This window comes from Telopea speciosissima, chromosome 4 (genome assembly GCF_018873765.1).
Source record: "Telopea speciosissima isolate NSW1024214 ecotype Mountain lineage chromosome 4, Tspe_v1, whole genome shotgun sequence".
Classification (NCBI taxonomy): domain Eukaryota; kingdom Viridiplantae; phylum Streptophyta; class Magnoliopsida; order Proteales; family Proteaceae; genus Telopea; species Telopea speciosissima.
The window spans coordinates 24,645,113-24,670,695 of NC_057919.1; the positions used below are offsets into that span (position 1 = coordinate 24,645,113).

The window sequence follows — 25,583 nt, forward strand, 5'->3', positions numbered from 1 at the left end:
GGGATCTGATTTTGGTTCCGAATAATAAATGAGACAGGATTCCCAATGGTATCAGTACCGAAATACTGATTAAGTATTTGATGGGCCCAGAACTATTGATACTCGTCTGTTCAAAGGGGTATCAATATTGTATCGGTTGATATGTGTTGATCTCGTTGGTATTACTATACTAGACACCGATACCTAATCGACATGGTAATGTTGTATTAATGTATGGGTAAAATGGTTTAAAAATGACTTATTTTTTTCTTCCAAAAAAGGATAAAAACATCCTATAGGGTCTGAATGAGCCGATTCGTATCCGATCCCGATACTGTGGGTTTTTTTTTCCTTTATGGAACCGGTACCGTGATTTGAATCCAAACTTCGATTGCTGGGACTGATGATGCAATAAAGAATCTTTTATCATACGTCACCGTGAGCTCTTCCGCTACCATATATAGAACTGATCTCCTCTCAAACTTCTCGCTCTCTCTCTCTCTCTCCCCAAACCAAAGCCCCCCGGCACGCACTACAAAGTCCTTAATTAGATTCGAAGATATTTTCTTGTTGAATTCGTCTGTCGAGCTCGCCGGAGATTGAGTTACGTGAGACCAAAATCCGAGACACTACTGCTCAAGTAGATCACCGGAACGTTTTCACAGTAGGTAGGGCTCTCGGGGAGGGGAGGTGTGACCTAGCTACTGTGAAAACGTTCAGGTAATCGACTTGGGCGCTGTAGACAAGAAGTCCCAAATAAGCCGTAAAAATTGGACTTCTTATGGTTTTCTTTCAGGTTTTTCCTCCATAACTTCCCTTATGCATGTTATAAAAATACTGATTAACTTAACCCTTCTTTCTTCTTCCAGTGTTTTTGATCTGTAGGTATAGGGTGCAAATCAAGTGGTTCTACCCTATATTTCTATTTCCCAACCCTTCCCCAATTAAGAGATCCCTTCCCATCTCTCTGACTTACTACTCTACCCATCTTGGTTTCTTAGATTGGAGATCTGGAGAGGAGACAGTGCATGCAGGTAACTGATTTTGGTGATGAATGATATGATTATGTTACATGATCATGTACGTGAAATTAAGTACTGCTAGCTGATCAACCAGAAGATGAAGAAGCAAGCATTCACATGATCCGTCAAAGACGAAACAACCTTCAACTCCATTGCTATCCCCTGGATATACAATAGTGGTCGTCTCAGCTGTTCGTTCGTGGTACAATGTCTTGTATTCCATCACTTGGATTTGAGGGGAGTGAGTGTTCATTTATGTGAGCGTAAGTGAACAACTCACAGCCGTTCAGATGGAATATTCTCATAGAATAGATTCCATCTAAATAGTTGTGAGTTGTTTAATTACACTCACGTACGTGAACATTCACCTTAGATTTGTGGGTTGATTTCGATAGGCCATTAAGAAGTTGTTTAAGGACTATAAGATTATTTTGGTAAAATTTATATATAAAGTTTTGTTATATGTTTGTAACGAGGGTTCTTTTTCTAAAATACAATCTGAGAGATATATGTGAAGACGAACTACACTACTGTAACCCTAATCTCCATTAATTGTGTAACTATTGTTTGTAACTGTTTCAAGTGATGAGCAACTTTCTTTTTCTCTCTTCCTCCATTTCCTTTGGTTTCACATGCCACCGGAGACGTGCACACGCATCTCAGTACAGTTTATAGGCTAATTAATTCTAAATGGAAGCCATGTCTAGCTAAGTGTCCGCTCGAATCTCGAGTTTGGAAACTAGTTAGACCTAGTCTCACCTCTTCAAATTGGGAAAGGCTAGACAGGGACTGGGAGTGGTCGTCTTGGTTATGAGCGCCGGTCCACTACTACGTCTACAACCTATGATCACTCCCTTTTTCCTGTTTCCAAGAATGTTTCTTTTGTGCCCTAAACATGTAGTGCCCTAAACATGTAGTAATCTGCCTCAGCTCTTAAAGTTCTCAACCCTAACTTCTTGGAAGTTGGACTCCAACTCTCCAACCAAAATCAAATAAATAAAAGGGAAAAGGGGTGCACACGAGATTCTACTCATCGATGCCTCAAATAACGGGTGAGGGTTTTATAGTCATTTTGGATGGGTATTTACCATGTATATATAACAATTTTTGCCTTAAAAAATCAATAGGAGAGGGTTGGATATGTCACCAGTTCTCGATTCTATATACCAATCATAGGGTTAGACACAAGAATCGAATGAGAAGAGAGGACGACACGTGTTGGGCACCTTGATAACAAGCACAGCCACCACCTTTTTTTTCTAGGGAAAAATAAAAGAACCATAGTATCTCCAGCATGCACCCGCTTATTTTTTTTTAGTGCGGAAACTGGTCAAGAGGAGGACGAAATTTCCATATCAACTAGTAAAAGCATATTTACAATATTCAAAATGATCCCCTAGAAATTAAAGGAGGTCTCTCAAAAACAACAGCTAGGGAAAGAGAGGACTCACTTAGAAATGTGTGAACCAAGTCATTCTCCTCTCGACCAATATGTACAAAACTACAAAAAGCAAAGATCGATTTCAAAGATAAGATATCCAACATAATAGAGGAGATATTAAAGGGAAGGGAGAAGGGTGGAGGGCCTGATGGCATGCACCCTCTCACATAATGAGATGTGAGACTTATATTTATATATTCTCTTATTCTGATTCATGTGGGACCTATATGGATGATCTTATTCTCTATACTATCATTAGTCAGGCATGCAGAGATTTCTCTCCACGCTAGTGGGTCAATCTTTTGACTAACAAACTGGATTAATTCTTCATTAATATTATTATATTAAAGAGTGTAGAACGAATACATATCAAATGCTGCCACCTTTTCATGTAAATTAATAGGAAAAAAGGAGGAATCTTCCGTGCTCTCTCTCATGATCATGGGATGTCTTGTAATACATAAAATATGCAGCTTCCAAGAAATTGTTTACCAAAGAAAAAGATTACTATCTTTCGAGAAAAAATAGCTCATGAATTACTAAGAAAGCAGATGAAGCTTCCACTTCTTTTTAAAGGAAAAAGATAGAAGTAGTTTAGACTTAATTGGTCGTTGCACAAGGAAAGCAACTTAATTTCAACATTCAACAGTTCAACGAACCATAAGTTTAAAGACTTTAAGTCTTCTGTTTTTTGTTCCTAGCTAGAGACTAAAACATTCTTGAAGATTATTAACGTTCTATTTGATTGCAAGGAAAATTTAAGGGAAAGAAATTGAAATTTTAAATCTAAAAAAAATAAAATAAAACACACTTACAATCATTGTATAAATTAATTATTTAAATTTATTAACATAATTAATTATGATACTTTTCAGAATTAATTTTTATGGAAAAGGGTTCTCTTAACGAACAACTTTCCTATGTCCACTCACATGGGTTTTTTTTTTTTTTTTTTAAACTTTTTTTTTAGGTAGAAGAAAAAATCTCATGTGAGAAGAAAGCATAGGAAATGTTGTTGGTTCAAAGACACTGATTCTTAATTCCTACTTTACTTTCAAATCCCATGCAAAATAAAATGAAATTTGATAACTAAGTATACAATGATTTAAACTTAATCCTACAATCGTGTGGTTTAATTATCATAAAATTCTTTAATTTTCCTTGCAACCAAATGGAGTCTAAGAATCTGATTTTATACATGAGCCATGTATATACACCACCGTCAATGCATTGAATAACGACCTCACCCCCTGCCCGAACATACTACCCAGGTGGGGTGAGATCGTCATTTCTGCCCTCCCTATGAGAGGAACCTACGAACCTAACCGGACAGGAAACCTGAGAGGAGAAAATCTCCAAATTCATCACCTTTTAGGGAATAGAGTGTAATTATTTTGTAAATAAAACGAATAGTAGCTTACTTTGAGCATGCACGTGGAGTGGCGGAGCCATGCTTAGAAAATAGAAATAAGAACTCATGGTTGTTGGGGACTTGGAATGAGGGAATTCTAACTAAATTGTAAGGGATGTATAGCATAATTATGAATTGGAAATACATAAGTAAGTTAAATTAATAGAAAGAAATAGTCGTTGTAGCCACCTTTATTTTGATCGTTGGATCTGCTTCACCAACCATGGTCGTTGGCTGCTTTTTCCCTACTAGTGGCCTATCCACCAAATCTCAATGGAGGTAATTAACCCGCCCGCATCTGAAACTTGGAGTTCCCTCATTAACCATTTTGGTTCTCGCTCTAGCTAGCAATAAGGGAACTATATATGCTTCATTTTCTCACTCCTGGTAACATTGACGGTTAGAAAATAGTCTGTTAGCACACATAAAGAAATTGAAATTGAATTTGAAAGAGAAAGATAGGAATCAACAGTTGTCAGATACGTCGTTGGTCCGAAACCTACTTATATTCAGCTACGGTCCGTTATGTCCAACATTGATGGGCTCATCTTGGTGCAGTTGAAGCCTTTGTATGGTAAGCCCATTTGCACATATGAAAACACTGGCTCCAGGGAATGCCAATCTTTTGTCTATTTTTTTGTTGTATCTCCATTCGAGCTACAAACTGCCTTCCCTACTCAATTCCAATCATGCTTGGAGACGAAATCATTAAAAAACAATTTATTTATTATTGGCACCCTTCCCCTCGATTTGTTCATTATGTCATTTATTTGGTCATTCCGATCGATGATAACTACCCCATGAATCCAAATTCTGGCCTATAGTTACTGAACGTAATTGCAACTCACTCCCAACCCAAACCCCTTCTAATTCAACTCCTAATACCCCTCCGAACATCCTTCAACCCAACCAATCCACCACTAAGGTTTTCCATTCATCTAAACACACCTACCATCCTATCTTTAATCCAACCCAATCTAGACACATTTACCAAATCAAATTCTGATTCAAACATTAATTGTTTCTAAATCCAATTCAGAGACCCAATGCGTTAACCCATCTTTAAAACACATCCGATGTTTGACCCCCTCCACCACCACCACCACCTCTATGTATGTTCATGGGTGTTCTGGTCCCCAACGTAAGGGGAGTCTATCTCTCTCCACCAATCGATTTTAATTAGTTATTATTGAATTTATAAAGTGACACTTATCCTGTCCTTGATTTTTCTTGCGATCATGATAGAAGCCTACCCAAGGGAGGCATGTGATTATCTCCCAGTTTATAAATAGATCCATATTAGATGTTTTAGAATATTCAAGGGTTTGACGCCCCCCCCCCCCCCCATGAACAACACTTCGTTTGCCTCCTTCATCTACGCTAGTAATCATGCATCCTAATGTAAATCTCTCTGGAAATCTATTTGTACCATGCATCTCCAATAGAATTAATAAAATTTAGATTCTTCTCAGTGATTTTAACTCTGTCCTCTCTGTAGACGGAAAAAATTGGAGGCAATCCATTTCACATTGAAATCACCCGCAACTTCTCCAAATGTCTATGGCATGCCGACATCTTGACATGAAATGGACAGGGTTTAAATTTACGTGGAGCAACCAAAGTTCCAGTGACAACCAAATCTCCTGCAAATTTGACCGTGTGCTTATCAATCATGCCTAGTCACTGGCTTTCCCATCATCCCTAACTCAATTTCTTCTCCTACCATTTCTAATCATTCTGCATAGTGGTCTCCCTGCAGGACTGCAACATTCGAAATAATGCCCGACCTTTCTATCTCTACAACCATTGGTATGGTCAACCAAACTTCCTTGTGTTGTCCACCATTCATGTCGGTCCCCGCAATCTAGCACCCCAATGTTTCAACTCTTTTGTAAACTCTAGTCCACCAAGGTTGCCTTGAAATCATGGAACAAAAGCACTTTCCCAAATCCGGATGCCAACTCCTTTGTAGCCAACCTCCAACTCCAACTTCAGACCCACCATAGTAATGTTCTCCTTACTTCCCAAGAGAGACAGACACTCACTCATCTTCTATCCCTCCTAATGGCAAAGGAATTAGAACTTCATAAAAAATCGAGAATCAAACCGCTCCAACTTGTTGATAGGAATACTGAATTTTTTTTCACCATTCTCTCTCCTCTCTTTAGAACTTCAATAGAATTACATCCATCAAGACCTGGATGAGACTCTCTTAGTTGATGATGCAGCCATAAGGAAGGGAGCTATTGACTACTTTAGTCAAATATTCCACGACTCCCCCCAATGGATATCTCCGCTCTTGAAATTCCAACCAATAGATGCCTCTTAGATGTTAAATCTAATCTTATGTTTTGCTTTGTCACCTTTGAGGGAATCCATTAGCTTGTTTTCAACTATGATGATGATACTGCCTAGGGATGGATGTGTTTGGACCGAAGTTCTTGAATCCACTTAGGATATCATAGACAATGATCTCTATGAAGCTATCAAGGACTTTTTCTGCAATAAACGCATGCTTCAAGAGCTCAAGCTCTCTCAAATTACTTTTATTCTAAAAGGAGATAATATTGATCGAATCCTTTAATAACTTGAGACCGATTTCCATCAGCCCAATTATTTATAGATATATTTCCAAAATTTTGGTTAATCGGATATAACTTGCTCTTGATGAACTTTTTTTTTTGTAAATAAATCTCCGAGAGAAATATCACTAATTAATAACATTCTCCTCTACCAACAACTCATGCACCACTACCACCTCCCCAAAGGTATGCCTAGGCTTGTAGCAAAGTTTGATATCTACAAAGCATTCAACTCCATCCAATTGAGTTTCCTCTTTGAATGAAAGAAAGGATCGGTTTTGTCAAGCATTGGTTGCAAAATCAAAATTTGATTTCCCCTTGTCAAATTCAGCTTAGGCTTTAGGGCTGGAGTCAGACCTAGAAAGAGAAGCCCGAACCTGTGTATCTCCTTGGAGGGATCCATAGAAGTTATGTGGAATTGCGATATGATTGAGAGGGCTCTTCTTTTAATGATGCATAGAGTCCACATCTCAATTTCCCTTCAACTTTCATTTCCTGGCTAGCAAAATGCATCACTAATCCAACTATGTTGTCACCATCAATGATAGACAATCTGAACAATTTTGGGAAAATAGAGGCCTACGACAAGGTTGTCCTCTCCCCTTATCTAGTCTTAATCGCTCTCCAGCATCTCAGTGATCTCCTCAATGATGTTGTTGACTCCAACCTCATCCAGTTCCATCAAGACTATCATCATCCCAAGCTCATCAACCTCTGCTTCTCCAGTGACCTATTTATTTTATGTCACGCTAATCATTTATTTGTGCAACAGCTCATGGATGTTATTGATCACTTCGCCTCCTACTCTGGGCTTTCCATTAGTTGCAACAAGTTAGCTCTTATCTTTGCCAATTATTCGCCCACTGTCTAAACCTCTATCACTGGCATTATGGGTATCCTCATGGACTCCATTCCCATCTGGTACATTGGTGTTCCTTTAACTTCCGAACAGATCAATCATGATAGATTCACCCCCCTCCCTCTTGCTTTTCCTCTCTCAAAAGGCCTCTTCTTGGAAAATTCATGCCCTCTCTTATTCGGGGCGTCTTCAATTAATCAAGTCAATCCTCATGGGCATCATTAATTATTGGATTAAATCTTCAATTAAAGCCTTCTTCCAAAGTTTACTTGGCTTGGTCACAACTCCAAAGGAGTTTATGAAGTAACTTGGAACACTATTTGTCGTCCTCTTAAAGGAGGCGGGCTTGACATTTTCCGTTTAGGAGAAATCAACAATGTCTCCCTCCTAAAAAGATCTCTAAAATCTTGCATTTTTCAAACCCTCTATTTGGGTGGACTGGATCAAATGTAAATGGCTGAGACACAATTCCATATGGTCCATCCATATTCCTCTTTCAACCTCTCCAACTCTCAAAGCAACTTTGAAGAATAGAGATCATTTTGTTGGTCTAATCCAACATCTCATACATAATGGAAATAAGACTTTTCTTTGGCATGATCTATGGCTGAATGGTAAGTCTATATTCCTAGAGATCTTCCTCTTTTCCAATGCGGTTGGTCATTCTAATCATGACAAAGTCAACTCCCTCCTGACTAGTAATGGATGGCCTTCTGACCCTTCCATTGATTTGTTCATTTCCATCATATGGGATGATATTCTCAGGGTCAAGATCTACCATTATATGTCCTTTGACACCGTTTCATGGAAAGGGAACCTCAACGGGAAATTTTCCCGTGCTTTTGCTTGGGATTCCCTCCGCACTAGGCAACCCCAAGCTTTGGGCAAGTCTTGCTTGGTTTCCTTTCTCCACCCCCACCCTCCCAATTCAGCTTTACCACTTGGCTTGCCTTGCTTGATCACCTCTCCACCAAGGTGAGGCTAGCCTCTACGGGGCCAGTTAATGACCAATGTTATAGTCTTTTTCTTTGAAGCCCGGAAACATTGGACCACCTATGCTTCAATGTCCCTTTCTCTCATTCGGTATGAGTGCCCATTCTTCCTCTTAATGGCTTCTCTTGTATCCCCACTCCCACGTGGCATGAAAAAGCGGCGTGGGCCTCTCACCACTTTTATGGGAACTCTCTTATTCGACAACTGAAAAAATTCAGTTTCTATGCCGCTATGTATAGACTGTGGATGGAGTGAAATAACTAATGCTTCAAAAGCATTTAGCATAGACCAGAGGAAATTACTCATATTATTATCAATGACACATTCCTTCACTTTTGGACTTTAAAAATAATGTCCCAGACAATGATCAGAATCGTAAATTCTTTGAAGCTTGGGGGATAAAAGTCAATTTCCCTGTTAGAAGAACCACCTTCCATCGTTAGTCCCCCTCCCAATTGGGTAACCCTAAATTGTGATGGTTCCATTCGTGAAAACCTTTGAGAGTATGGTTGCATAGGAAGAAACTCCATTGGTGAGCCGGTATTCTTCCTAGCGGGTGCTACTCCCTCATAAAATATTCTATGGACTGAAATATTTGTCATTCATACGGGAATCATTCAAGCTTTGCAAATGTGCATCTCCCATCTCATCATTTATTCCGACTACCTTTCAACCATTAAACCCATCAATAATGAGCATCAAACTCATTGGAATACTTGGCAGCTTTTACAGGTTATCTATGAACTATCTTGACACTTCTTTGAAATTAGATTTGAGTTTTGTTTAAGGGAATCCAACCATTGCGTCGACTGGTTATCTGGAATTGTGAGCAACACAGAGGAGATCTCCTTTTGCATTGATAGCATCCCTCCCCCTTTGTGTTTCCTTATATTTAAAGATGCTAGGGGACACAACTACATTAGGATGTAATTTTTTTCTTATTTTTTATTGATCCTTTCCATTATATATATACATGGGAAGATCAATTTTAAGTACATGATCACGACCGTGTATGAATTATGAAACACGGTTAATCACTATCATGAGTTATTAAATCACACTTTCACATTTTGCCAGATAATTATGGTTACACCAAGCATAACACTTCTATATTAATCGCATCTTCCAAGCATACATGGGCCAACAATATTCTTGGGAAGAGGGTAATCAGCTGTGGACTCACTCATAAACAAAAACTAAATCTCGGTTTTGCAAGAAATCGCGCAAAACCGAGACAAAATTGATATATTGTACCAATTTGTACCTAATTTCAACATGTTTCGGCCATATTTCGGTAGTTGTGCAAGTTTTGACCAAAATCACCCATATAAATTCATCTTATCCCCTTCAGAACGTGACAAAATCTAGAGTTTCAATCTAAAACCTAGTTGAACCGCCTTATTTATGCCAAATACTTTGTTATTTCATTTACTTAAAGATATTATTCATAAATAAGAAAAAACCACCAATTTGAATCCAATAATAATAATTAGAAAAGCAAATTTCAAAAGGATAAAAAGCTAATCCCCCAATTCAAGAACAACAAAAACTGGATTTTTTGCATTAGGTGAAATTTAAACTTTCTAATGTAGTGATTTTTTTCAAATTTAAAAATTTCATAAATCCTACTATGATAAAACATTGCTAAAACCAAAAAAAAAAAAAAAAATCATTTGTTTTGATACTTAAAAAAATATTTTCATTTAGAATGATTTTGACAGTATTCACACACAACAAATAAAGTTTGACCGGAACATAATTCTTTCAATATAAATCGAATTTAAGCAATCTTAGACTTCTTGAAAAGCTTTCTAAAATGGACTAGGTTGTTACAATGGTCTTAGAGCAAACATCCAACCCCAATGATGAGGTCGAGCACATTGGGAACGTTGTGTCTCATAGAGGGGGTGAGGAAATAGCCAAGAAACGACCCAGTGAGGCCAAGCTCAAGAAACGAGGCAGTGAGGTGAGACAAGAACCTTTAGTCCCTCATCGACTAGGGAGGGAGATCCTGAGCAATTGATAAAGGGTTGCCTCCTGTACTTGGTATGACACATTTTATAGCCGTGAAGCCCTTTGGGCCAAAGCGAACAATATCATGTCAGGGGAGGGGCTAGGTTGTTAAAATAAATCTTTCCAACAACTGATTGCTTAAATCCAATTTATATTTAAAGGATTATTTTCTGATCAAACTTTATTTGTTGGACATGAATGTTTTTTTTATGGGAAAAGAAAGGTATATATTAACATAAAGATAAAAGAGTTTGTACAATATTGTCTGTGAGCCTCAAAGGTTTCATATAATTAGGTACATAAGTTGCCAACAAAATTAAGTTGTACATGAATGTTATCAAAATCGTTCTAAATGAAAATATTTTTTTAGGTATCTAAACAAATGACTTTTTTTACTGCTCCTTTGATTTTTATCATTGTTTTACCATATTAAGGTTTATGAAATTTTTAGGTTTGAGAAAAACCCCAACATTAGAAAGTTAAAATTTTCACACAGGCCAAAAATCCTATTTTTGTTTTTTGACTTTTTATCATTTTGGAATTTGATTTTCTAAATTTTTTATTAAATACAAATGAGGATATTTGCTTATTTATGAATAATATTTTTAGTAATTGAAATAATAAATAATAAATATTTATTTAATAATATTTGGCATAAATAAGATATAATTATGCTTTGATACAATTTTAGGAATAATATACACTATTAAACTTAGGTCAAAACCACAACTACCATTTTGAATGTTATTTATACGAAATTAATACATGGATTGGATTCAAAATATAAAAAAAATAAGCAACACAATAAAAATTAGGATTTGGCTCCTCTCCAGTGAACCCCCTTGCCCAATAAGTATCAGAGGCATCCAACGGTTGGGCTGCTGGTGCACACAGGAATGTGTGCTTGCATGGGTCCCAACGTGCATCTAGATGAGAGCTTAGCACTCTAGCAGCCCAACCGTTGGATGTCTCACTGGGCACTTAGGTTCGAAGGATAGGATCCGGATCCTAAAACTTAGGGCAAAAATACTAGGGCCTAGGAGAAAATTCCGATTGGGATATGATCAAATCCGGCATATCTCGGTATCGGGGCTGACCGAAACCGGCCACGAAATCGAGATTTAGAAGCTTTTGCCCATGAATGAGGCTTAGCCGCTGCTGAGGATAGACGGTAGTGCGGCAGTGGGAATTTGTTGCAGGAACGCCGGAGACTCTGTGTCACTTTCGAGCGCACGAGAGGGAGAGAGACTGAAGTGGTGAAAATTAAACTTTCATCAGCCTGATGCTTCGTCGCCTCTCATTTCCTCCCCGCCGAACTCTCTTTCCAGCTTCTCAATATCATTCTATAATCTCGCCGGATCCCCATTGTCCGGCGACCACACTACTGCTGGAGTGTCATCGCTCTTCCGTCGGCATGACACGAATTCTCTCCCGCCTTTTTCCTCACGCTTTCAGCTTGGCCTCTTACAAAACCGTTGCTTTTCGTTCTCTACCTCATTCAGTCTCCTCTTTTGTTCCATCTGCTTCTGATTCTTTGACTTTCAGCCGGAGATTTCCTGTTCTATGTGGAGCAGATCGAAATCCTGCGAGAACGGTCGGAGGGACTTTTACAACGCAGAGAGGGTACCGAAAGGTGAGGCACCGCTTGGGGAAGAAGAAGAAGAAGGAGTTGGAGCTTAATGTCAGGATTTGTATCGAAGAAGAATTGCCTGACGACCCCGAGATTCTGGTGCGTTTGTATTTGACTTTGCTTGTCTGGGTTTCTCTGTATAGGAATACCACCGAATGAATAATATGAGTGCTAAGAATTCATAATGAGAAGTGATTGTGTAGGATGCTTTGTTGAAAATCTGTATAAGTTGAGATCAAAATTATCTTTCAATTCCCTAATTTTATGTGATAATAGTCAATATTGATCACCCACAACAAATTGTTTTTTCATGACCTGAGCATATGGAATAAGTTGAATTTTTTTTTTTTCATGTTTGTAATATCATAAGATATTCATAACATGGACTGAAGCAATTTTGTCTGATCTCATTGATAGGACCAGTGGGATTTTTTTATTAACCTTTTTATGCAAATTTTTTTACCTTCTGATTAACACCATCATTTTCTAGCAGAGTCTTGCAGAAATGCTCAGACTAAATGTTCCAATGGCGATGAAGTTGGCTTTTGACGGTCTAAAAGATTCAGAGTATAAAACAAGAGACACTACTATAGATGATGTTGGTGGATTTGATACTGTTGAGCTATCTGTTCTTCTTTGCAATGATGAATTCATCCAGAAACTCAATAAAGATTGGAGGGATGAGGACCATGCTACTGACGTTCTCTCTATGTCACAACATATTCCTGAACTTAATCTCCCAATAGTATGAATTCAATCTTTTAACTGACTCTTGATTTTTCCCTCATGTTGGTGAACTGTTGACTATGCGTCACTCATTTCGCAGCTTATGCTGGGTGATATAGTAATTTCTGTTGAGACCACAGCTAGACAAGCAGAGGAAAGAGCGCATACCATTCTTGATGAGATCCGCATCCTTATGGTTGGTTGTACATTAGTGTTTTTCCCCACTTATGTCATTTCCAGATTTGTATTTTCAGCTTTCAAGCGTCTGTTTAATTCGCTGACATTGTGTTTTGTAGTTTGAGTATATTATTCTATTGAAATCGGCTGCCTTTCTTTATTTTTCTTTTTTCCTTTTAAAGATATATTACTGGATAATTATATAGCTCTAGACAACTATTAACCAACACAATAACTAGATGACTATAAGGCATATAACAATGGCAGAAGGTCCTTAACACAGCCACATAGGAAGGCCTTAATCCATGGCCCACCTACTTTTGCCACATAGCAAGGTGATGTCAGGGAAATTAGAAGTTAGTGCAAGTTCTTTTTTCCCAGGGGGAGGGGCTTGATATGAGGCTCCCTCTTCTGTATAGATCTTTTCCGGCCTTGTGTTGTATAACAGGCTTTTTTATTGAATCAATAAAATTATCTTTGAGTTATCATAAGAAAATAAAAGGGTAGGGGAAGGGAGGGGGTTGACCTAGCACTGTCAACATCCAGTGGTGACATGGCGGGCATCCTTGGTATGGATAGAGCAAAGATACTTTTTGCACAGTTGTGTGACTTTGCTCATGTTGCGGGCTTTCGCAATCTCTTGTTTCATTTGCACCTGGGCATTTCTTGTTATAAATTTTTGTTACCGAAAAAAGAATGAATGAAGAAAAGAAAAGAGGATTACTAGCCACTACCAGCTCTTTTGTAATGCATGTAGAAACAATACAAAGAAGAGAACATAAGAGTACAATGCTCTTGGGTTCCCATTGGATTGAGTCATCATCCAAAACTGGCTTGAAAGGATGGTGTAATATACCTATCTCTGCTTTAATTTTACTGAGAGGCTGATCCACACAAGGTCCATTATAATTTAAATCATATTTGGATATACCCTAATTCAATCTGTTAAAAGTATTATTCACTTTTGTATAAAGTTTCCTTAACATATCTTTATATGTATATCCATCTTGGGAATATCTATACACTGCTCGACTCAACTAAGCTTTATCCCTACTAAATGGGGTCAGTCGAATCCTATTTTCCATTCAACTCTACTGAGAGCAATGTCTCTTGTTAATTTTTAGCCATGGTTATATTTCCTCACCACTTCTTCCAAGGTCATTTGAGGGCTAACCTTTTTTCTTTTAGCTCCTCCAATTTGAACCATTTCACTCTTTAATGATGCATCCATTGATCTTCTTTGTACATTTCCACTTGTTGCATTGTTTCACTTACCTTTTAATAACAATGGCTATCCTGATCTGAAATTAATAACATTGAATCTGATATATCTTGGATTGAAAGTAGGCCTTATAAATGCATTAGTGAATCAAATTCAGATGTATCCTGTACTCAGGCCTGATCTGTTACGACCCTGTACTACTAAAGAGGTTCTGACACTTTTCATGCAGAGGTAGATTTTTCTCTTTACCAAAATTTTTTGAATGTAAGTTAAGAACTGTAATTTGATGTGTCTTCCTCCAGATTCATGGGTTGCTACATCTTTTGGGATTTGATCATGAGGTCAGTGATGAGGCTGAAGCGGAAATGGAGAAGGAGGAGGAACTTCTTTTGAAGAGTCTTGGATGGAAGGGGAAAGGGTTAATTCAGAGTGCATATGATGCTACTAATAAGGAGGGCCATCAACTGGAAACTTCAGATGGTAAGTGTTTCTTCTATTATACAGCTTTATGATGGGTCTTTCCCTTGGCTGGATTATTCTTGAATTTGTTCTGTAGTATAAAATTTCATAAAGATATTGGCAGTTTGAGATGCTTTGCAGGTGAGCTGTCAAAAGAGAGAAAGAGAGAAGGCAGTCTGCGATTTTACAAGCCAAAATTCAGCTATATCTTCTGTGACGTGGATGGTGAGCTCGTGCAGAAGTTGGTAACTTGCTTCTTGAATTTTTTTACTTTAACTTACACTACTGGCCTATATAAATATAAGGCACACTGCTGAACAATAGAAGCCAAGTTTCTCCAACAACAGCAAAAGCACTAAAGGAGGCTGTGTCAAGGGGAGTAAAAGTAGTGATTGCCACTGGAAAGGTGAGAAGAAATAAGTTTTACGCTCTTAGTTCTAGTCATCAAACTTATAGACTATGGGAACATTATTTTAGAATTTTTACCTATCATGTTTCTTCGTGGCCAACTGAGAGAATATTCCTTCAGCAACTTGCTTGTGTGTGCGTGCATTTTCACATGCACTCAGTTTATTCAGAACATTATTCCTTCTTCATTGAGTGATAACTGTCCTTGTATCAACTACTTATCCTGGACTTCATCTTTTTCTTTATTTTTTGGGTTCTCTGCTGCTTGTTTCATAATTTACCAATTATCAATTGTTTCTTTTGTTTTTGGAAACAGACTCGTGCTGCTGTTACGCATGCTTTGAAGATGGTTGATTTAGCTGGAAAAGATGGCATTATTTCAGAATTTTCACCTGGGGTCTTCTTACAGGTTTATCTTTTGGACTGTTGCTTAGTTGTTGATTTGTCTTTCAAAATGTCAGCTAACCTATGGGCTAGCATCTCAGGATAATTGATGGCATCATGGCTTTTTGGTTATACAATTGAAGATCTGTATACCCATTTTCTTATTATGTTTTTTTTCTATTACATGTTTGAAGCCTTTTTTTATGCACACAATGATGGTCCAATTTTAGGTTAGGCGGTTTGTTAATGGCTTAAGTAGTTCCTTGGGGGTGTCTTCAATGCCAGTAAATTGCCACGTGTTAGGTTCAGAGAATTGGGAACCACCTGGCAAGGCCAAAATTAGCTTGCATGCCTGCAGCTAGAGTAGCTTCCTGGGGTTTAATATTCTCACTTTTTGACTTTTTCTAATGGGTGGTAATGTTTAGGTGTATTCTGAAACTGCTAGTTTTTAAAGTGCAATCATTTGCATCATCAGATGCAATTTTGCTCAGTTTCTGGGGCAAAATATTAGAGAAAAATGCAATTATGGATGACTCTTGAACAACATCATAAACAATAACATAGCCTTATCCCAACTAAATGGGGTTGGCCACATGGATCCTTGCTCTCCAGTCAGCTCTATTCGAAGTCATACATGATACGAGGCCTAAACTAAGCATGTGTTTCCTAACCACTTGTCCTATGGTTATTTTAAACCTGCCCCTAGCTCTTTTAGTTCCCTCAATCTGAATCAAATCATTCCTCTATACTGGGGCATCCCAAGGCCTCCATTGAACATGGCCATGCCATCTCAAACGACTCTCTCGAAGCTTAAGGTGAATCGGAGCTACTCCTGCTGTGATTTCTATCAACTGATTGTCACATCTATTTTCTTGAAGATTACCACATCAAGATCATTGTTGCTTCAACAGGTTACAAATTTGTGGGTTTTTATTTGTTACTTCAACCAAGCAAATTGTTCCCTCATTTGAGTTCCCAATGTTCTTTTGGTTCCGTCATATGATTTCTTCGGTTTCCAAGAGAGAAGTTAAGATTTCTTTTGAGATCCCATTGTTCTCTTTGGTTATCCTTTTGGTTTTCTATTTGATCCTGCCTGGGATTAGACCTATTCTGGTCTAGTCTTACATTACATCTATCCCAACATCCTCATTCATCTTTGCTACACTTAGTTTATTTATATGACACTTCTTAACTGCCCAACATTCCACACCATAAATCGTAGCCATTTGTACGATGACTCTTGAATATTAGTAAATTCCACATGTGATGTAGAGGAAGTATCGGCCCAATTCCTAGATTCTCTGGACTGACAAAAAGTGACCCGATCTGGCAGAAAATACTAAAACTCCCAGGGCCAACTTCCGGACAGCATAACTTTGTCATTTCTCATCTGAATCGCCATTAAAATATCTTTTCGGAAATGGCGTGTAGAGATCTACATGTAGACAAGGCAGAGCCCGGTTAAGTCAAGTCATCCACCCAAAAAACCCTTTGTTTTCAAGGCCGTCTGGGGGTTCAAAGTTTTGGCGCAATTTTTTAAGTTTAAATTTTGGCACTCTTTTATTAGTTTGAAATGTATCATGACCTATTATATAAGGTCTCTCTTTGGGGTTTGTAATGGATCCTTTTGAAATCTATTGACATCTGTCAATTTTACCCTTATCTTCTACCTTGTGGATTTGAGGTTCGTTTGTGCTAGAAAGATATCTAGCCCACCCACCCTTCTACTGTGTCAACATGTCTAATTGTTAGAGGATTGGAAACCACATGCAAGGCCAAAATCAGCATGTACATCCACAGCTAAAATGATTGCTGTAGTTTAATATTTTCACTTTTTCATTTTTTTCCCTAGTGGGTGGTAGTGCTTAGGTCTAGTCCAAAAGTTACCTGGTTTTAAAACAAGTAAATCTATAATATGTGCAATCATTTGCATCATCAAATACAATTATGCTTAGTTGGTGAGGCAAGGAATATGAGTTGGTAAGAAGCCAGACCTCTCAATGGTCAAGCAAATGCTACAAAACCTACATTTTCATAGAAATCTTTCTAGTTTCCCATTTATGATTCATGGAGCTGTCTAGCTGTTAATAGGTGATCGATGCAGGAGGCTTTTACTACAACCTACTCCCTAGGGTTGGTAGGGCCCAAGAATAAAAACTGTGGAAATTATGGTTGCGCAAATTGCAAGGGGGGTGGAAGAAAAGATTTTGGAGTAAAAATAATAGAGAAGGTTTGAAGATTAAAGCTGAGATGTAGGGTTGAAGGAGAAATCAAAAAAATTATATCAAATCAAATCCAAATAGAGCGAAACATGACAGTCTGCAACTGTGGGGGTAAATACACCATATGGCTGAGAGAGAATTGATTTCTCTATGCTACCTTATAATGCCAGTTAGAGTGGATAATGCTGATGAAAATTAAAGGTTTCTTGAATTAGAATACCAAATTGCCAGCCAGAACTGTGACCAGGCATGATGATCAATTATGTTAGTAGATTTCTTGAAGAAGCAAGAATTTGATCAGTAATCCTTAAAGAGAACCCAGCCAAATTCCAAGGTTCAACTCTTGACATCAAGAATCAGGTGGTATTGAACAAGAAACAAATACCATTGATCAAAGATATTCCGTCTTTGGAACTGAATATTTCTCAACTTATGTACATCAATTTGCCAGTGTATGCTGGCCTATATCTGTATTATTGAAATTCTTTTCTGATTTGTTACCTTTATAATGTTGATTTCAAATTTTCACTCACAGTATGTTGTCATTTTCTTCCTGAATTCTAGGGATTGCTAGTTTATGGAAGACAAGGTCAGGAGATTTTTAGAGGAAATTTGGATCCTAATCTCTGTCGAGAGGTAAATCATTCTTTTATGAGTACAGAATAGTACTATTTGTTTCAAGTTTTCATTATATCTCTGGCTATTGCTACTCTTAAGGAAAGAAATATAGTCCCCGGCCAATGGATTTCTAACCACATAAGTGTTAGGGTTTAAAAAACCAGAAGAAATCAGAATTGCAGGTTAGGAACCAAAACCAGATTTTAGAGATTTTCAAGAACTTAACAAGGATAAGCCTTATCTGGGTAAAACTCTGGTTGAGTGATCCCATAGGAATGGGGAATAATTCAGCAAAGTTTGATTGAGATCTGAAGTTTATATCCCAAGTCATATTGGAATTTTTTTAGCCCTAGGATTCTAGTTTAGAAATTCAGAACTACAAAAATTAAATGAAAGATCTTTATGGTTCCACAACAGAATCTAAACTGAAGTCTTAAATGTTAACCCGAAATCAGAAACAGAAAAGCTCAGAATTGAAGAAGTAGAATAGCATCAGAATTCTAGAAATTGATGCAGGGAACTGGTATTCAACTGTAGTATAGTAATGATAGATTTGATGATTAAACAAAGAACTGAATTAAGAATAAGCGTCGAACTGAAGCCCCAACAGTAAAAGCCTAAATCAGAGCCAAGAGATTGTGTCAGTAAGCTGAGATTTTAGGTATCGTAATTTGAATGTTTTGAAAACTGAAATCAAACTAGAACCTAGAACTGAAACCAAACAGAAACTGAAGATAATAACAGCAGTAACCTAGCTGAGAGATTTTAAATCAGAAACTAAATACAGAAGAAATAAAGCATGCTCAAGGTTTAGAGAGGAATGCAGAACTGACCTGGATTGATGGAAAGAAAGAGATAAAGAGAAGAGGATATAATCAGGAGTCCCACCTGATTTGCCTGCTGAATCCACAGCAGAAAACATGCTACTGGATCCCACAGCAGCAGCACTCTTGAATCCACAAGAGCTAACATTCCAGAATCCTCCAGAGCTGGTCTGAAATCCACAGAACCAAGTTGCAGCCCAAGCCTTTTTCATTAAACATATGGAGGGGTATATTCAGCCTTTACATGTTTAAATAAAGGGAAACTTACGTTTACCACCCCTGTACTTTCAAACAATTACGTCTACCACCCCTGAAATTTCATCTTTTTCATAAATCTCCCCTATATTTTGAAATATTCTTACAAACGTACCCCTACCGTTAGATGAGAACAGTTAAGTGATGATGTCATTGCCCACATATAATCTAAATGCCCATAATACCCTTAATGAAGGTGCTATTCCATATTGAGAAGAAGAAGTTACCTGTTGGAGCAGCAGGTGGTCGCCGGAGCAGGAGGTGGTTGCCAGAGCAGCAGGTGGTCACCGCAGCAGGAGGTGGTCGCAAGATGCAAGGTCGTCAGGCTCCCAAACCCTTCTTGCTCCAGGTAACAGGGTATGCAACGGTAACAAGGGTGGGATGAGGTGAGTTTATTAATAACAAATAAAAAAGAGCAAAATTGTCTTTTCAAAATAAAACTAACAGAGTTAGCACTCAGGGGTACGGACATAATTTTGAAAATTCCAGGGGTGGTAGATGTAATTGTTTGAAACCACAGGGTTAGTAAACGTAAATTCCCCTTAAATAAAAGACATCAAAGGAAAAGAGAAAAAATAAACAGTGACTAACTAGGACTCTCCAGCCGCAGTCTGTATTTGGAGAGTCCCTAATTGACTCTAACTAATATTAAGACTAAACTGAAAAAGGAAACCCCTTCCAACCGCAAGCTATGAAAGGGTGTACTAAAGACACCCAATAACTGACATATTATAAAGAAAAAGACTCCAAAACATATCTGGATTTTATATTCGAGTCTGTCTAAACAACTTATCTTTAATAAAATCAAAGAACTAAAGAAACCTAAATTGACCCCATGATTTCTGGTTTCTACTTTCTAGAAGAACCAGAACTGAACCATAATTGAACCATAGGTTCAATATGAACCAGAAATCTGGACCAGGTTGAACCACAGGCTTTTCTTTTCCTCTTCCTAGCAAGGTTTAAAGTATCGGTATCGGGTATCGTGTATCGTATCGATCGGGTGATTTTAAGAGACGTATCGTATCGTATCGTATCGTATTGTATCGTTTCGGAGATACGTATCGAACAATACAAATATGCATAGAAATGGTCAAGATACACATGGAAATACACTTTTGGAACAAAAAACAATATAAATAAGCAATATATAATAAGTGTCATGCATAAAACCTAAAATGGTGACTAACGTATAACCAAACAAGTGCATTAAATTGAAATTGTTATAAAAGATGAAGTTTCTCACATGTTGTAATCGTCTATAGCCCTGAAGAGTATTGGATGATGCAAAAGGATGATGTTGTAGCACTCCTTGATTCGTTTTTTAGTTTAAAAGTGTAAAAAATCAAGATTAAATGCAAGATTTTAGACTCTTGGTTGAGAGTTTTCCTTCATTTTTTCGTTAGATTAGGAATTATATCGAGTCTGTGAGTGCAAATGGTGTTTTTATGGAATGTATCGGTACGTATCGGTATGTATCGGTACGTATCGGTGACATGTCGGTATGTATCGAGCCGTATCGGCCGATACGTATTAAACCACCCACTGAACCCTTTATTGGACATATCGATGGTATCGATACGTATCGGTCGTATCGTATCGTATTGGCCCGTATCGGTCAATACAGTTCGATACACTTCAAGACAATTCATTTTAAAAAAAAAAAAAGCACGTATCGGTATCGACCAATACCGATACGTATCGGTCCGTATCGTATCGTATCAGTCGATACTTTAAACCATGCTTCCTAGTGCTAGAATTCTGCATCATCGGGTATTAGTAAGCTATTTTCACGTCTATATTGTATTAGAATGTATGAAACTTTACTTGACGAGTCCTGGACCCCCATGATGAAAAAGTTACAACAGTAAGGAGGTCTGATTGAGAAGGCAAGAAATCAACTAAATGATCCTTTTTTCTTCTTTCTAGCCATTAATAATGGGAGTTTATTCCACACACAAAATGTTTCTGGAAAGTCTTTGTATTTTCTGTTTTTTTAGATAAGCTGGACTAAACAGAATAGAAGGAATGCAATTTTAGCGAAAGTAGGAGCAGAAATGATGTTTACAATTTTATCTTCGAGGTGGGTTTGGAACTTTGGATAACCTTCAAGTAGAAGATATCAATAAAGCTGTTTATCCAAATGGTCGTGGAAATATGGAGATGAGGTTGGTGGTTTATGGAGATCTGTCATTGCTGCCAAGTTGCTCCTCAAAATGATTGGGAGACTCTTCCAGTTAGATCATAGTATGGATCTGCTTTTTGGTGTGGGATCATGAATCATACACATTCCTTTCCAAGAAGAATTAGATTGAAAATTGGAGAGGGTCAGGGAAGCAGTTGTTGGAAGGATGGTGTGGAGATCAATCCTCTAATTTACTTCTCTTGAATTGTTTGAATTGGCTTTTGACCAAGTAGATCAAGTGGCTGATTATATATTTTGACAAAAATAATATCAGAACCTGGGTTTCTAGCTTGAGCCCAAATATCATCGACTGGAAAATGGATCAATACATGGCTCTTCAAGATCTTCCTGAATCTGTTCAACTTAATCATGTTGATCAGAATAGAAGAGTCTGTAGGTGGGAAGAGTTGTGGGAAGAGTTGGGTTATTTTACTGTTAAATCTCAGCTTCATGCTCCCTGATTCGTTCTGAGAATGATTTTGAAGACTTGCTTTCCATTACTAAGTATTTAATCAACTATGTGGGGTGACACTTACATAAATCTCATTCCGCTATTCAAATATGTCTGGTGCCATGTCGTCTGTTAAATCATAACTCACCAAGTCTTTTGTGGACATGTTCTTTTTGTGCTTCTTTTGTCCTTTTAGAACTTTGAATCTGTAGCAGAAATTGTTTTAGAAATTTATCAAAAGATGAGCTGTTCTCATTTGAATTTATCCATGTGCATATCGTTCAAGCCTATACTGCTAATGACTATTAAAATTTTCTTCTCAGAATGCCTTTTAAATGTTTATGGCTCTTTACAGAGTTCTCATCAGCCTGTAAGGTCTTAATTTTTTAGCTAACAAATTTTGTATCTGGGGTTTAACATTTGTGGTGTCATAACTATGAGATTGCAGAATCTCATGCCTTGATGGCAATCTCTTTATCCAACTATTATAAAACATTCTTATGCTTGTCATTGCAGGCATTTCTGTACTCCTGGGAGCAGAAGGTTCCTCTTATTGCATTTAGCCAAGATCGATGCTTAACGCTATTTGATCATCCTTTGGTCGACTGTCTTCATACAGTGTATCATGAACCAAAGGTCTGAATTTTATTGTTAGTTTATATTTCCCATGATAGATTTGATGAAAAGTTTGCTTGATATTAAAAACTCATTTCAAAGTGGGTTTTCCTTTGTAGGCAGAGGTTATGCCTTCAGTTGAACACCTTTTAACTGCTGCTGAGATACAGGTATGTTACTTTGCCATTGGTTAACTTTAATTTCGCCGCCATCAATTGTCACTAGATATGGATTACTAATACTACATTTTCATAATCATGCTTCTTTGAAGAATTAACAAGAAGAATTTAGATTGAGCTTCTGGTCCAATTAGATGGTCCCTTGTGTCAAATTAATTCCCTAGAGTAGGGAGCACTTAGTGCAACTGTATGTACAGGAAATCTTTAAAAGTTTGATTTACATCATTTTAAGGTTTCGATAAGGTGAAATATTATTGTTACAAGGGCTATTACTTTTCCAAACATCAGAAGACACCTATGTATGACGTGGACAGATTAGCCATCTTTCAAATTTCAGTGTCTAATTCGATCAAATTCCTCTCGTGTATTAGCTCTCATCCCATGTATGTTTGTGCATGTGCTCAGGCCATTACTGTGCACTCTCCCAACTCTGAGCAGGAATAGACGGTTTAGATAGTAAAAACCATGAAAATTGACGGCTCAGATATATCTTGTGACTTTTAGAAACAAAACAAACATTTGTGACATCAATAGCTACCATTTTAATAAACAAAATCTTTGTTCTTAGTTTATTATAGGAAAAGTTCCCATAAATGTATCCTGTTTTTCACTGCTTATGCCCCAGTGGTAATTTATTTTTCAATCATTCTTTAGTGAGAGTAAATTTGATGTGCATATGTTGCCGATACTATTTTTACTCTATCAAGGATATGTCTTCTAGCAAGGGAGACACAATGCTGAGAGGCCCCTTTTAGTTGCATCCCGTTCTTCCCCTGAAGTCCATGAATTGAATGCCAGTAAATGTAATCAACCGCAGAATTTTTTTCATGCCATTATGTAATCTTAGTCGAAGATTTTTGAATATACAGAAGCTAATCTTCCTTGACACTGCTGAGGGGGTGGCTATGAATTTACGGCCATATTGGTCAGAAGCAACAAAAGGGCATGGTCATGTTGTCCAAGCAATGCCAGATATGCTTGAAATTGTTCCCCCTGGAACGTCAAAAGGAAGCGGAGTAAGAATGCTTTTGGATCACCTGGGGGTGACAACAAAAGAGGTAGGGACTGCCACTATTTCTTGACTTATGGTCCCTTCAATTTCCTTTTCTGTAATGAATTAGGCGACCTATTCATGTGGAGGAATCTCTAGATGGACAGCTATTTTTGCCATGTGGAGGACTGATTTGGACAATGCACCTATTGCATTAATAGATCACCCCCTGGATTTTCTACATGACAAACTTGATGGCCCATCTGATACAATGACTCTAGTCATGATTGTTGCATACTCAAAAACAATTATGTCTCTTGGCTGTACCCAAAATGAAGAGATGGTTTATTGATATGAAAGAGTAACTAATCACTTGTGTGTATTTATCCTATGAGTTTTTGAGGAATCAACATTGGTGAACTCACTTCACTATGCTGTCTCTGATTAGGTAATGGCTATTGGTGATGGGGAGAATGACGTTGAGATGCTTGAGCTGGCTTCTCTAGGCGTTGCTCTCAGTAATGGATCAGAAAAGGCAAAATCTGTGGCTAATGTAATTGGTTGCAGCAATGATGAGGATGGTGTTGCTGATGCCATCTATCGGTATGCATTCTGAGCAAGCCAGATTGCCCAAGGATTTGCAATAAATTCTCCTTATTGTTCATTTCAAGTTTTCCTTTGGAAGGATGATCAATAATCCTAAAAGAGAAATACAGGAATTGAAGATATTGGCTTTCTGTCCATTTTTAGGATGTGATCCCAGCATCAAGTATTTCATCGACTGGGCTGCCCTCTTTCTTGTTTCTTGGTGATTTGACAGACCTCATGTAATGAGATTAGGGGTCATCTGGGGTTATTCCCTTTTTGTTCTAGCAGTTTTGTCTTGTGCCAGTTCCCAGGTTTGGCTGGCTGAACACAGCCATGGGCAATGCTGTGTCAGCCTGAGCTAATCTAGGGTCATGGAGTGATTATATTCGGTTAATTGTTTTATTTATTTTTATAGATTTGATTCTTGTAACAATGTAGATGAATGATTCAGTTAATGTCAATTTTGAATGCCCCTATCGATTTCCTCCTTGTCTCTTTTGATTCTCTTTTACCCATTTCATTGCCTTTAATTTTTTATTTTTTTTAAAAAAAAATCTCCATTTGATTGTTCTGTTTTCTTGCTCTAGTGCCCTTTAACCATAGCTTGCATATTTGGTTGATGCAAGGTTGATGCAAGAGAATGGCCTTGGCTATATCTGAAAGGACCATTGCTGCAAGATTTTACACAAAATGAAGTGGTTACTTTATCACTGGATTTTTCTTTAAAAGAGTGGATCCATGCAACTTGCTCCCTCTTCCATTTAAAATTAGGGTACTCGGTTCCCCTCATGCTGCACGCAGAACAACCTTTATGCATATGAAACCATGGCCTGATCACTATTATGATGAAATTGCAACTCCCCCTTTTGTCATTGGTTGAATTTGCTCAAAAGTCTGATTTAGATGAGAACTTCTTGTAGTGGCTGCAGCACTCTTCAGCATCACTGACCTCTTAAATTAATTAAAGAAAAAGAAGGTTAGAGTGACTTTGTTCATTTTCCGGAGGAATGAAATGAGAAGCTTTGATGTTTGACAGATGGGTTTGTGACTTTGTCTACAACCAAAGGATTAAAACCCCAGAATTGAGATCTGGATCAGTCCCGGATGATTCAGAATTGGTCATAATAAGCCTTAACCCTAGTTTCTGTACAGGGATCGTCCGATCTGAATTCAAGAGAATTGGGATAGGCCTCAGTCGATTCTGATCCGGTCCCAATTTTTAGAACACTGCTGCAAATTGAAGAGCATTTGGATGGCTGAAATGGTCAGTGGTTGAGGAGTTTACACTAAGTCTAGGAATTAGTAACTATTAATCTCCAAAATTTTGGTATTTCTTTCTTGGAGATTTC

The 25,583-nt window shown here is 37.7% G+C and overlaps 1 protein-coding gene across 3 annotated transcripts; it reads left to right on the forward strand.

Annotated features, from left to right (window-relative positions):
- The first annotated feature begins 11,539 nt into the window (after window positions 1-11,539).
- LOC122659721 (endoribonuclease YBEY, chloroplastic-like) lies at window positions 11,540-24,341 on the forward strand. 3 transcript variants are annotated; one of them, XM_043854830.1, is made up of 12 exons: window positions 11,540-12,029; window positions 12,424-12,675; window positions 12,757-12,852; window positions 14,358-14,535; window positions 14,629-14,739; window positions 14,820-14,920; window positions 15,239-15,331; window positions 18,093-18,164; window positions 22,378-22,497; window positions 22,596-22,646; window positions 23,525-23,713; window positions 24,095-24,341. In XM_043854830.1, exons 1-12 carry the CDS (start codon window positions 11,583-11,585, stop codon window positions 24,260-24,262), a joined length of 1,878 nt encoding a protein of 625 aa, XP_043710765.1. In that variant the 5' UTR covers window positions 11,540-11,582; the 3' UTR covers window positions 24,263-24,341. The 3 variants fall into 3 exon arrangements, with proteins under 3 accessions (XP_043710765.1, XP_043710766.1, XP_043710767.1); XM_043854831.1 differs by having other exon boundaries at window positions 14,656-14,739; XM_043854832.1 differs by lacking the exon at window positions 24,095-24,341 and having other exon boundaries at window positions 22,600-22,646; window positions 23,525-23,655.
- Window positions 24,342-25,583: the final 1,242 nt, after the last annotated feature.